This window comes from Dysidea avara, chromosome 13 (assembly GCF_963678975.1).
Source record: "Dysidea avara chromosome 13, odDysAvar1.4, whole genome shotgun sequence".
In the NCBI taxonomy this organism is placed as follows: Eukaryota; Metazoa; Porifera; class Demospongiae; order Dictyoceratida; family Dysideidae; genus Dysidea; species Dysidea avara.
Window position 1 is genome coordinate 4051797 of NC_089284.1, and position 12611 is coordinate 4064407.

The 12611-nt window shown below is 38.8% G+C and overlaps 1 protein-coding gene across 1 annotated transcript in view; it reads right to left on the reverse strand.

Moving 5' to 3' along the window:
* Positions 1-3917: 3917 nt before the first annotated feature.
* The window catches only part of LOC136243027 (nucleotide-binding oligomerization domain-containing protein 2-like), a 14947-nt gene continuing 6253 nt past the window's right edge, over positions 3918-12611 (reverse strand). Inside the window, exons 2-3 of the mRNA XM_066034547.1 lie at positions 11998-12378; positions 3918-6513 (exon numbers count right to left, since the gene is read on the reverse strand). Coding sequence (XP_065890619.1) covers positions 4187-6513; positions 11998-12378 — 2708 coding nt within the window. The 3' untranslated portion in view covers positions 3918-4186. The remainder of the gene's footprint in view (positions 6514-11997; positions 12379-12611) is intronic.

The following is a 12611-nucleotide window of genomic DNA, read 5'->3' on the forward strand; positions in this document are numbered from 1 at the left end:
TCATATCACTGACACTCAGGGCCGCCCAGAGAAATTAAGGGGCCCAGGGCAAAGAGTTAAAAGACCAAAAAAAAAAAAAAAAGTCACAACCTGCTGGCAATGACAATAACTACCCAGCACCAACCATATCTCCTTATCTATAAGCTTGCTACACTCCTCCTCTGAAGAATACTGTAACTGCTCTATTAGAGTATTTAGATCTGACTGCTCTATTAGAGTATATCGATCTTTTAAACAGGTATTCAGGGGGCCCTTCATGGGGCCTCCTGGGGCCCCTTTCAGGCTGGGGCCCGGGGCAAAATGCCCCAGTCCCCCCCCCCCCCCTGTGGGCGGCCCTGCTCACACTGGAGTGTGTCTGATCAACTTTACCGGAAACCACCCCAGATAAAGAACAGCTAGTATACAAATTCATTCCACCTATACAGTCCCAATGCAAGATCTAGGGTCTATGTTAGTGAAGTGCCTTACTAGTTACTACAAACTATACAATTCACTATACAGAAACAAGTATACAGGGATGTAGCTTGTCACTATTACACAAGTATAGTCATGTGCACCAGTCAAAACATAAACATGCATGGAGGTGAAAATGGCAGTGTACAAGATACAATATTACATGCGAAGTGTATAGAGTTGTCATGCAGCTGCTGTGTATTAGCTATCAGTAGCTGATTCCTCAAATGTGTGTATATAGTTGTAAAGTTATCCTTCCCCTTATTGGTTGGTTTTTTACTGTAGCATACCCTTCCATTTTGGTATTCCACATGCAGCGAGTTCACCCAATGCAAACTCTGTTTAATTTAAGTTTTAAAGAATTATATATGGTACAATATTCAGAGTCATCATGCACTTGGTCTGAACACTGAAGATAGGGACTGTGTGTCCTGTTTTAGTACTTAATGATCTTTACATAGGTAGGCATTCCACAATATATGTGACCAGATTTTACAGAACCGAACCAAATCGCACATCAGGCAAAATCAAACTAACACCACCAGTGGATAGCTACACTATCGTACTACAAGTTTTGACCCTCAGCACTACTCAAACTACACGAGGCTGATTTTAATAGACGTCTTTTCTGGGTGGTGTAGAGTGCCCAAATGGCGGTTTCAGGCCTTGTGAAGGACCTGGCTTGGCAAGAATCAGTGGTTTACTGGTGGACAGCCTTATAATGTTGGCCAGACGTGTTCTCTGTAGATTTTGCTACATATCAGCCACTAGGGAGCCAGCACAGCCCTGTAATCTCGTGTCTGGACTCCAATCGTGGTCTGCCTCCATTTTGAAGCCTATCTTTTGCCCTCCCCGCCACCCCCCAGCCTCCACCCCCCAGCCTCCACCCCCCAGCCTCCACCCCCCAGCCTCCACCCCCCAGCCTCCACCCCCCAGCCTCCACCCCCCAGCCTCCACCCCCCAGCCTCCACCCCCCAGCCTCCACCCCCCAGCCTCCACCCCCCAGCCTCCACCCCCCAGCCTCCACCCCCCAGCCTCCACCCCCCAGCCTCCACCCCTTTGTGAGCACTCGTGATACTACTTCGCTCGTCTAACTGCTCAGATTTTCTATCTTATTTGGCGGGAAACTGTACAAGCAGCTACAAGTACTGGAAGTGGCTTGAAAGGTAACAGATTGATGCATCTTTTGTGTAAATTTCATACGCGTGCTTGCCATCCTTGGAGAGTTATGCTGGCTTCAATTCTTTAAAACCGTTTATCTCGAAACTTCTAATGTGCGATTTGGATCGTTTTTCCAAAATCCAGTCACATATTATTATTATATAACACTCATTTAGCTGTAAAGGAGCCAAACACACAAAGACATACTTTGGAATCACTCCATGATCCCCTCAGTAAGCTCCTATGTTGGTATGGGGTTTGTAAACATTGTGGAAATCTGAAGTTTAAGGCATCATGGAAATCTGAGTTTTGGTATGCACACATGCATTCAGTTCTAAAAGTGAGTTTTGTATATTCATTTGTTTTGAAATCAAGACTTGTATACTGTATACAGACTTTAAAACTTAAAAAATACATTATGTTAAAATGGAAGAAATATTTTATGATGCTTACTTTAAAGTGGGTGGTCAGGTTTTCAATTTTCAGCTTGAATCAGCTATACATAATATTTTCTGTTGGCTGTGTTACCAACTCAAAGTATAATAACTGTATAAACCACTGCATTACAATGACATGATTGACGCCTTATCTCCAGCTTGGGTACTGTTACATAATTAGTTGCGACACCTCCTCATGCACTTTCTCTACTAGATACTTCCTTGCGGGTGCAGTACTGTGTAAAGTGACAGGTATATTGCTGCAGAATGCAGAGTTGAAACATCTCGGCTCATCATAAAATATATATGCATGCAATATTCACTGAGATACAAATAAGCTGAGACCATGCAGAAAGTTACATGTACAAACTCACAGCTTAAAGCAGTTGCAGTTTCAAGACTGTCCAAGGTATATACTAGTTCAAAATCTGTGCCATTTTTTTTCTTTAAGAATGTATTACTGAAACCCTGAAGAACTGAAGTTTGGTGAAATCCTTACTTATAACATTTTCCAAATTTTTTAAGATGCCAATATAGATTATATAATTCTTTACACTCGTCTTATACATATAAAACTCTTGATAAATTAAATCTAATCTATACTGTAAGCATTATATAAGTTTACCACTCTACATACATACAAAGTTGTTTTTAATTGCAAGCCTATTGTGTTTTTGCATGTATATAAAAATTCATCAACTGCCACCTTAATTTTTGTCTTATATAATTGATCTATAGGCATAAAGAAAAGAGTTTTCTTTATTTAAGGAAATTTATTTCGCATTCTTTTAGTACTGCTGCATGCATTGTCATGTCCTGTTATTTAACAAAAGCTATGACAATCATATAAAGCCATGACCCCAAACAGGAAGAATGAGAGACCAAATTAGTCCACAGAAGTATATATATATGCATAATGCATAAGCCCTGCATGATGCATATGTTGTTGGCTTTCAAGGCGAATTGCAAAGCAAAGGAATCCCTGATCCTAGTGACAGATCTAGGGACAGGGGTGCTGCACACAATTAGTAACACAAACCACACTGAGTAGAATATATACAGAAAAGGGGCAGCACAAATACCAAATAATAGACAGCTATTTAGTCTATCAATAAGCATATTGTTAATCTACAGCTGCATCATTTCCAAATCGATTGTTATATATGTTTCCCAATACACGTCTAAACTGATTGTCTGTTACGTCATACAAAAAAAAATTACAATATAATCATAAGTCTATAAGCTTTACAAAATCTTTCCTTACCATGCAGAAGCCCTACTTTGATCTTCATATGATTAGCATGCATCATGGATGAATGAACCAGTTGTGAACTTCAAAGTGCTAAAATATCATGGTTTCTTTAGGATAGCTTAATTGTGGCTTTTACGCTAATTAAGCCTTTGATAGTAGCTGTCATCATTGCTCTTGGCTTACTGCTAACTAACTAGAGCATGCATATTAACTGGAATCCTGAAGTATTGCACTTGGAGTGACGGGGTCAATTTTTCTCTGGTTTTATCAACTGCATGTGTACCTTAAAACACAAACCAGTAGACATTCAAGTATGGGGTCACAGTGGCATGTGTTAGTATTGATCAGCAAGACCATGCACCTGCAAAAAATTCCCACTGAAAATGTAATTATAATTGACAGCAAATTATACTACATATTATACTGAGTTCTTTAAAGGTCAAGGTAGTTGTGCTAAATTCTGAATTCTATAATAGCTATATACAGTGTCTATACATTAGTGCTAGTAGAATAGCTAGCTCGCTCTGCTTGACATCACTACATAATTATTGGTGATATTATGAAAGTATGTACATTTGACCATGAGGCTGCTACTTGACATGATCAAACACCTGTTCACTGAACACTAGCTCATTGTGATGACTATTAGAGAATAATATTACATCACAATATTTTACACACATATGTGTATGCACAATTATTGACACAATTTACAACTGTATAAGCAAATAAGAAAAAAAAAATGGCACTATATAATACTGTTATGTAGATATGCATGCATACAATGGTACTATAATAGCGTCAGAGATTTACATATTATAGTGGCTTTGTTGGATGTATAATAGGTGTGTGCATATACAGTATTAAGGCTGTATTGGTGTGTCTAGTTAAATTTAATGATTAGCTGTTTACAGCATGCTCTATATACTCTGGCTTCATTAATTTTGTCTTGCATACACTGAATCTTTCTTTGATTGTCATCTGAGTAAAGTGGTAAGTAAAGCTTCTCTAAATTGTCATTATCAACCAGTTCTTTAGCACATCGCTCTGCAGCTGCTGCGGTGAACTTAGTACCCCACATCCAAAGCTCAGAAAGAGTGGTATTCTTCTGCATTGTAGTAGCAATGGTATCACCGGCATCATCAGTGATAGGGTTGTTACTAATTTCCAAGCATTGTAGTCGGTTATTCTTTGCTAGTTCAGTGAACAAGACAATAGTAAACTTGGATGATAAGCTGATATCCTTCATGTGAAGTCTTTTTAGATTAGAAGCGGGATCAGACAGGATTTTGTAGAAGTCAGAACTTTCACCGATGGTGTGATTGCCATTAATAACCAATTGTTTCACTTTACAATGAATAGCAATGTTACTGATGCAGGAAGAGGAAGACTTGGTGAGAGCATTGCATTGCAACCGGAGTTCTTTAATGGTGATTTTATTTTTACTCTTAACTAGCCCACGCTGTAACATGCAAAGGCCATTATCACGAATAAGGCACCCATGTAAACTGACCATCTTCCAGGTCTTGTGGGATGAATTTGTAAGAAAAAGTGACACACACTCCACATCATAAATGGTTAAGGCAATACCTCCAAGATTGATTTCCTGGTCTTCAAATATTATTTTAGATTGAATGAAATCACAAGTGGCTTTGAAATCATCACCAGCTTCAAGAAAATAGCGGAAAAGTCGTAAGCATTTCAACTGATCTTTGAGGAATTTGCTAGAAATGGTAAATGAATCATTGCTTCCGCCAGAAAAGGCACTTTTAAAGAATTTCACTAAAGTTTCCTGCTTAAGAAACTCTTTAAGTGGTTTTGGTTGCCCCTTAGTAAGTGCAAGTGAAGTGTAGATAGAGAACATATTTGCATGAACATCACTCCAAAACCTCTCTTGGAGTACTTCCTTCTGCTCTCGTTGTGGAAGCCGAGCAACATAATATGCGGCCAGGTATTCTTGAATAGAGAAATGAACAAAGTTAAAAGTCATTGTCTTTCCAGTAGGCATAAAATGCTGTACAGCTTGTAGGAGCCCAAAACCATTAGGGATGATTGCAATGTCTGGGTATGCTGAATTTATTTCATCAAATGTAAAGATTAACTTGTTGTCATTAAGAGCATTGTAGGACAATTCTGCAAGCTGATCAATTATTTTACTGTACTGTTTTGGTAATTCAGACAGGTCTTTAATGCTATCATCAAGAGGGTGGCCAGCTTTGGAAAGATTTTGACGAATAGAAGACAAGATAAAGTGATTGACCAACTCAACTGGACTGCTGGGAAAAGGACACCCTACTTTGCACAGGTGAAGTAAGACTATCATATTAAATGGTGTAAAACAGAGGCCATTAATTGTGAGGTGATTGTCAAGATATTTAGTAAGCTCTTCAATTTTTTCTGGCTGCCCTTCCAGTGACTCTTTAATGTACGCTGTTCGTTCTTTGTGAGCAAATCCCAATATGTCAACTTTAATGGTTGCTTGCTGTCGGAGATCCACTGAAGCATGTGGGCGAGATGATACTATCAAGCCACACAAAGGTAGTACCTTCCGTTTAAGAATGCTAGCAATTAGGCTGTCCTTCCGTAGATTTTCTGGGAACTCATCATAACCATCAAAAAGAAATAGGAGATCTTCACCTGCATTTTTAAAGAGGTAATCATTACATAGAGTGACAATATCTTTGGCTCCTTCATCTCCTTCACAGCAAAGGTTGTGGAGAAGTTTGCTGATAGTTGAAATCCCTTGCAAACTAGGATCACGGAGTCGAATGAGAAGAACTAATTTAAACTTTGGAAGCAGATTCTCATTACTCCACTTGCATGAAATTTCTTGCAGTAACAATGACTTTCCAATGCCAGGTAGTCCCTCAATTAAAATAAATTGTGAGTCACTACACTTTTCCAGTGGGGCTAAAATTTCTGATATTTGTTTAGTGATCTTACTAGCAGCAAACAGTTCAGTCAGTGACTCTTGCTTTGTTAGGGGAGAATACTTGGGGAGATGGCCTTGTGAAGTGATTTCATCAATACCTCCTCCATGCTTAACTGCAGCCAAGGAATGTAAATGCTTTGGGGTGTATTCACCCTGATGGTGAATCAACAGAAGGGGCAAATAATGCTTTGGCTGATTTGGAGGCCAAGCATCTTCATCAACATGAGACCACATTTTTATATTGATTTTTCTTGTCCTTTCAGACAGTGTGGAGATTGCTGTAGATGAAAAGAATACCATAACGACTAAATCTACATACAATGTACTGTTTAAGCAGAAATTTTGGTGAGCAGAATATTAGGCATTTGCTTAATAAATTTGTATTTGGCGAGAGTTTAATTTGATGAAATACAACATGGAGTCCCGCGTGGTAGGAAATTGTATAGCTGGCTTCTCGTTTACAAAGATGTATGTATGTTTACTTAGTTGGCCTGCGTACTGGAGAGACTTTTATGTGAGACGGATGGAAAATCTCCATGACAGTGTAGCAAAAGGAAACGAAGTGATTGGAAACATTCTCCATGCCAAGTAGCTAGTTATGATCTCCACTGTGTGTTTCTCAAGGTGTATCTTCCTCGAGCGGTATTTTTGCTTCACTATAATTCCACAAAATAGAATAGGACCTCCTTAATCTGTGATATTTATACAGACAATCATACAATTGTTTGATTAACTGCAGGCTGACCTCCAGTACATCTAGATACACCACCTTGCTTCTTGCACCTGTTCAATTAGTTAAAATATTAGAAGCACCAATGGTGAGATTTTAATTTGGTGATTTTGTAAGCATCTGCCAATTCGCCAAATTTAATTCCATGCCAAAATTTCTGCTCATGTGGTATAGAGACCTATGTCATAGTTATATCACAGCAGGAGTAGAATATTTTAGTTATCGATACAAGTCCAAGGCGAAGTTGAGACAAGTGTTAAATATTTATGACTGCATGTGCTGTCTTATATCCAAGTAAAAGACTGTGGGTGGATATGACCTCATATTCAGCATGCACAAAGATGCTATGCTGACACTGCATTTTGATTGCCAACTCCTTGGTGTTTAACACCTTATTGGACAATATGGTAGTTATTCCCTGGCAATAACTACCATATTGTCCATTTGAAGTATGGCTTTGCTGGGATATAAGGAGTGATATTACCAACTAAATTTTGGGTTTTCTCTTAGCAAAGTAGCCTAAATTGACATAATGACTCAGTGAACGGAAATCCTCCATCTCTAAATTTACCACTGATTGAATGTTGCTTAACTAACCAATTTTTGATGGCCACACTTTTTCACAGCTGGCTGCTTTAGATTAGATATAATTTATGTATAAACAAGCTTTATACAGCGATTATAGTTGTAGGCTTGATTCAAGTTGGGACTTACTTTTACAGATTTTATAGGCTGGATTCATGAATGTGTGAATGTTTTTTCCCTTTTACAGATAATTAAAAAGCAGAAATAGTCAAGATTATTGCATTTTGGTATCAACATAGTATTTGTTGTCGTATATTAAATAATATGAAAATGAAGTAGGGATCCAAGTGATAAAAAGTAGTGAAACAAGAGATCTCGAATGACGGTATTAAAGCATAGCTTGGTGGGAAAATCCCTACAATGCCAAAGTGATGGCTTCCCACCAAGTTATGCTGCTGTAATATCATCATTCATCTCTTGTTTCACTATTTTTATCATTTGGATCCCTACTTCACTTTTAAATCAATGTACTAGTCGAGTTGGTCTTTTGTTATAGCATACAGCTATACACGTGTGACTGATCTATTAGGGTGACTGCTGTATTAGAGTATCTCGAGTCAGCCAGGGTGTGTGTCACTATTTCATATTTTCGTTGTGCTAGCATTATGAATTCAGCTAAGCCAATAATAACGGGGTGTGCCATTATAGTCTCAGTGCTCGATCACTATTAATCAACCAAAATCACATTTAACTAATTAATAGGCGTGGCATTGAACCTATCGTGAAGTTACAGGTATCAGTGGTGGATCTAGGAATTTTCAGAGGAGGTTTCAGGTTTAGGAAGTTTTCAATAACTGTGATCCCACTTAGCTATAGTCCAGCTGGGGTTGTTAACTCAGTCTTATAGCTCAGTGGCCTATAGCTACATAGATCTATAGTGAATCATAAAAATCACTCTAAAACATTATTTCATAGCTGAAATAATGTTTTAGAGTGATAAGGTATTATTAAGGTTTTCCAGTAAGGTATTATTTCATTATTTCATAGTTGGCCTTCGCAGAAAGTTTTGAAACAAAACAGCACTAAAACGATAATTATTTTAGAGGCGCTTAACACGCTTCAAGCGCTGTAATGCCATTTTTAGTGATTTCAGAGACAAATTGAAGTTTGGCCAGTAGAACAGTTCCTAATGTGATTCACTAGCTATGCACAACTGTTGATGATTTTATCACTCACATGAATCATAAATAAATTAGGGGCGCACACACTTTTTCAGAGGGGGTTTCAGCTGAAACCACTGCAACCCCCCTGTATCCGCCACTGGGATACTAAGCATATAAGCACTTGAATAAGTTTGCGGCATCTAAATATGCTGCTCAAGGAAAGTGTCGATTGGGAAAATTAACACCTCGATATAGTTTCATTGCAACAAGAAGACAAAAGGAAAGACAAGGTGCAGAGGGCACAAATTCGTCGGAATCTCAAAAGGAATGTCCCATTGGTGAGTTTGTTACTGTAGCATAAAATGGTGGCCACGGGCTGCTTCATTTGGTCTCTAGGTTTGTTACTGTGGTCAGGCAGGCAGGCAGGCAGGCAGGCAGGCAGGCAGGCAGGCAGGCAGGCAGGCAGGCAGGCAGGCAGGCAGGCAGGCAGGCAGGCAGGCAGGCAGGCAGGCAGGCAGGCAGGCAGGCAGGCAGGCAGGCAGGCAGGCAGGCAGGCAGGCAGGCAGGCAGGCAGGCAGGCAGGCAGGCAGGCAGGCAGGCAGGCAGGCAGGCAGGCAGGCAGGCAGGCAGGCAGGCAGGCAGGCAGGCAGGCAGGCAGGCAGGCAGGCAGTGTATCTAAAACATGAGTTTTAGCAATTCTTAAAAATTCTATATCCGGCAACCTATTAATGTTTTCTTGTCTTAATGCAGTATTTGATGTTAGATGGATTATTTCATAAGTCTACTTTTGCTGGCTACTTTTCCCAAGCACAGTGATGATCCATATATAAATGGTCATGGAGCTCTGGCCAGCCCGGGTAGTGGCTGTACAGCTCCATGGTGTTGAATAAAGAAAGACCTGTGCTGTAAATGTCCTTTCATTTTAGTCAGTTTTGAGACCTAAATGGCCCATAACTCGGTCGAATTCATCCCCACACCTTTCTCTTTAAAACCAGTTTTCCAGACTAGATCACATAGTAAAAGTATTGACCAGTATACGTTGGGTACAATCAATCATTTAGGCCTGACATGTACCTATCAGTATAACACAGGAGTTAGGTGTAGCCAGACTTTTAGTGATGCCAGGTACATTTAGAGGGAAAGCATACCTTTCGAGGGAAAGCATACCTTTCCCATACTAACATGCGAACCATACCAACCTAGGTGGTTTGGAGGCATGCCACCCAGGGAAAATGTTTTTAAAAAATAGATTGAATCTGAGAGTGTTTATCACAATATAATTTGACTTTTGTATTAGGGTGACTGCTCTATTAGGGTATTTTGATCTGGTATTACTTTATAGTAAGCTTTCTATCAAATACAAGCCACTCATGAAATATTTAAACATTGCACCCTCTGTAAATGAATGTGAGGTTGATTTCAGCAGTTATTAGAATAGCTTCGATTACTGAATATTTGTTTGACTGTTGTATAAGGGTGACCGTTCCATTTGACCTTACATTTATGATTGATGCTCAGGCCTGAGGGTTGGCCTGGGTTCTGGCTGCACTTACAACTACAAGGAAGTCAAATGTATTCTGGAATGGTTATATAGATAGATAAGAGAATGCTTCTTTAAAATGGGTAAGAAGAGTAGGACTGAAGAATGAATCAGAAACCTTCAGATTTAGTAACTAGACGTTGAGTTTCAAGTTTCAGTTGGAGAATTTGGATGTGCTAACACAGACTGAAGATTTCAAAGCTACTAGTTGCCAGTATGTTTGATGTAAGTCGCCTACTATCGAACAAAACACATTATTGAACTTAACACACTAGGTGAGCTACTCAATAGACCAAAGCCAATAAATGTTGAGCTGTAATGACCACCAATGCAACATTTACAACAGTTTTCTTCATTGGTAAAGGGCTCCAGAGGCTCTAGTGGTACAAGTTACAATTATGTTTACAAGCACCTATAACTTCTCACCACAACAACGTACATACTTCTGATTAGAACCATTGAATAGAGAAGTCTTTTTTCTCCTTGAATACCAAGTTTTAAGTAAATTGAACCAGCAGGCCTCAAGTTATGAGTAAAACGGTAGCGCCTATAACAACCATGGTTTCAGTTTAACTTGAATAACTTGTGAACGGCGTATTCAATCTCCGTAAACTTTCTGTCACAGATTGTTATCTGGTAGTTGGATATCCCATAGAAACCTCAAAGTGACAGGGTAATTTCCTAGTATGTGATTCATAGGAATGTGTGAACTGTTTGAAAATTGTTATTGAGTGAAGTATAAGTGTTTGAGGACTGGTCTGTTGACTAGTCCAAACCGGAAATCCGTGTGTTAATGTGGTGAGGAATTATAAGCGATTATTGAAAGTTCAATAAATGGCAATTTACACTACTGTTTAGAAAGTAGTGGTGTGATTTGTGATTAGCAAAAAAAACAACAAAAACAACCCAGCAGGTTAGTATAATCAGTGGACCAGAACCTAAGTTTTAGTGATTGAGCGTATACTTCACAGCATTCATTTATATTGTATACTACCTATAGTATACGTACCTCTCCAAGTTATGTAATCTAGTCTCATGCACATGTAAGAGTTTACAAACACCAATAGTCATATGTGTACAGGGGGTGTGGGATAAAATAATTAAGTTCGGAACTTACGTATACATAAACAAACTAGTGCACTTGTTGTGCAGGCTAGGTGTTTCTATATTTAAAGCAGAAACATGTTTATGTGAGACAGACACTGTGACTTTCAGAGGTATCTAGCACAAGTAAAGCATCATAAAGTACGTAAAATTTGGGTCCATAGGTCCCTGGTCTTCAGTCCTTGAGTCCATTGTTTATACTAACAACTATACAATACATGCAGACATCAAAGTGAACTGCATACCATTTGTAATGATCCCTACTATAGCATTGTTCCTTACATTTGTTTGAACTTACATATAACTGCTCTAGAAGAGCAGTTATCTATGATTGTGACTTTATATATTTGGCATTCATGTTACTCCTTGGTATAAAACCGATATGTTACCAAGACATAAGTGGTTTTTACAGTTAGGCATGACTTTTTAAAAACTATCTGTAACTCTTTACTCCTTTATTCAAATGAAGTAGTGCAAGTTTTAGAAAATACTGTGAAAATAAATATTAAGAAAAAGCCAGATACAAAGGAACTACTATTAACTTTGAAGGTGCATATCTTGGAGATGGCTGAATGGAAAGATTCTTTTTTGGCTCCTATAGCACGCCTATACAATATTATTCACACTTTCATGGGCTTCTTTGGCTACAAGACACTAGCTAGCACGTGTAATATAGTAAATAGCTGTGATGTATGTGTACCTGTTTTGTTAGAGGTCTGATCACCATCTATTGCAAGTGACTCAACTGCCTTAAACAAGTGCTCCTGATCACCATTTACTGTAGGTGACTCAATTGCCTTCACTGCGGGTGACTCAATTGCCTTAAACAAGCACTCCCATGAAGCAGAAGAGTCTATTTCAAGCCACTTCTCAAACATTGCATTGCAACAATTTACAGCTTTGCAATGGTTGTCATGTTCTATTGTGTCCAATGTTCCAGGGGGTATGCGCAGTAGTATTCCTATTGTTCTCCAGGATGCAGCATATTGTGGAGTGACATCCTCATAGAGATCCTTAAGTGATGGTGTACTGGTGGCTGTCACACGCTCATAGAGGTTTTTGAGCAGTGGTGTACAGGTCGCTGTAATATAAAAAAGCATTGTCATATACATGTATTCTCACATTTAGCAGCTATCACATGATCATCACATATCATAGGGTAAATGCTTGTGCAAATGCTTTTAGCAACAGGATGATGTTATGCTACTTCTAAAACCAGGCACCCCTGCAGTTAATATTATACCATTATAACTAATTAGGTAATTAATCAACCATGTATATAATTCAGTTTACATTCATGCTATTGCATTAATT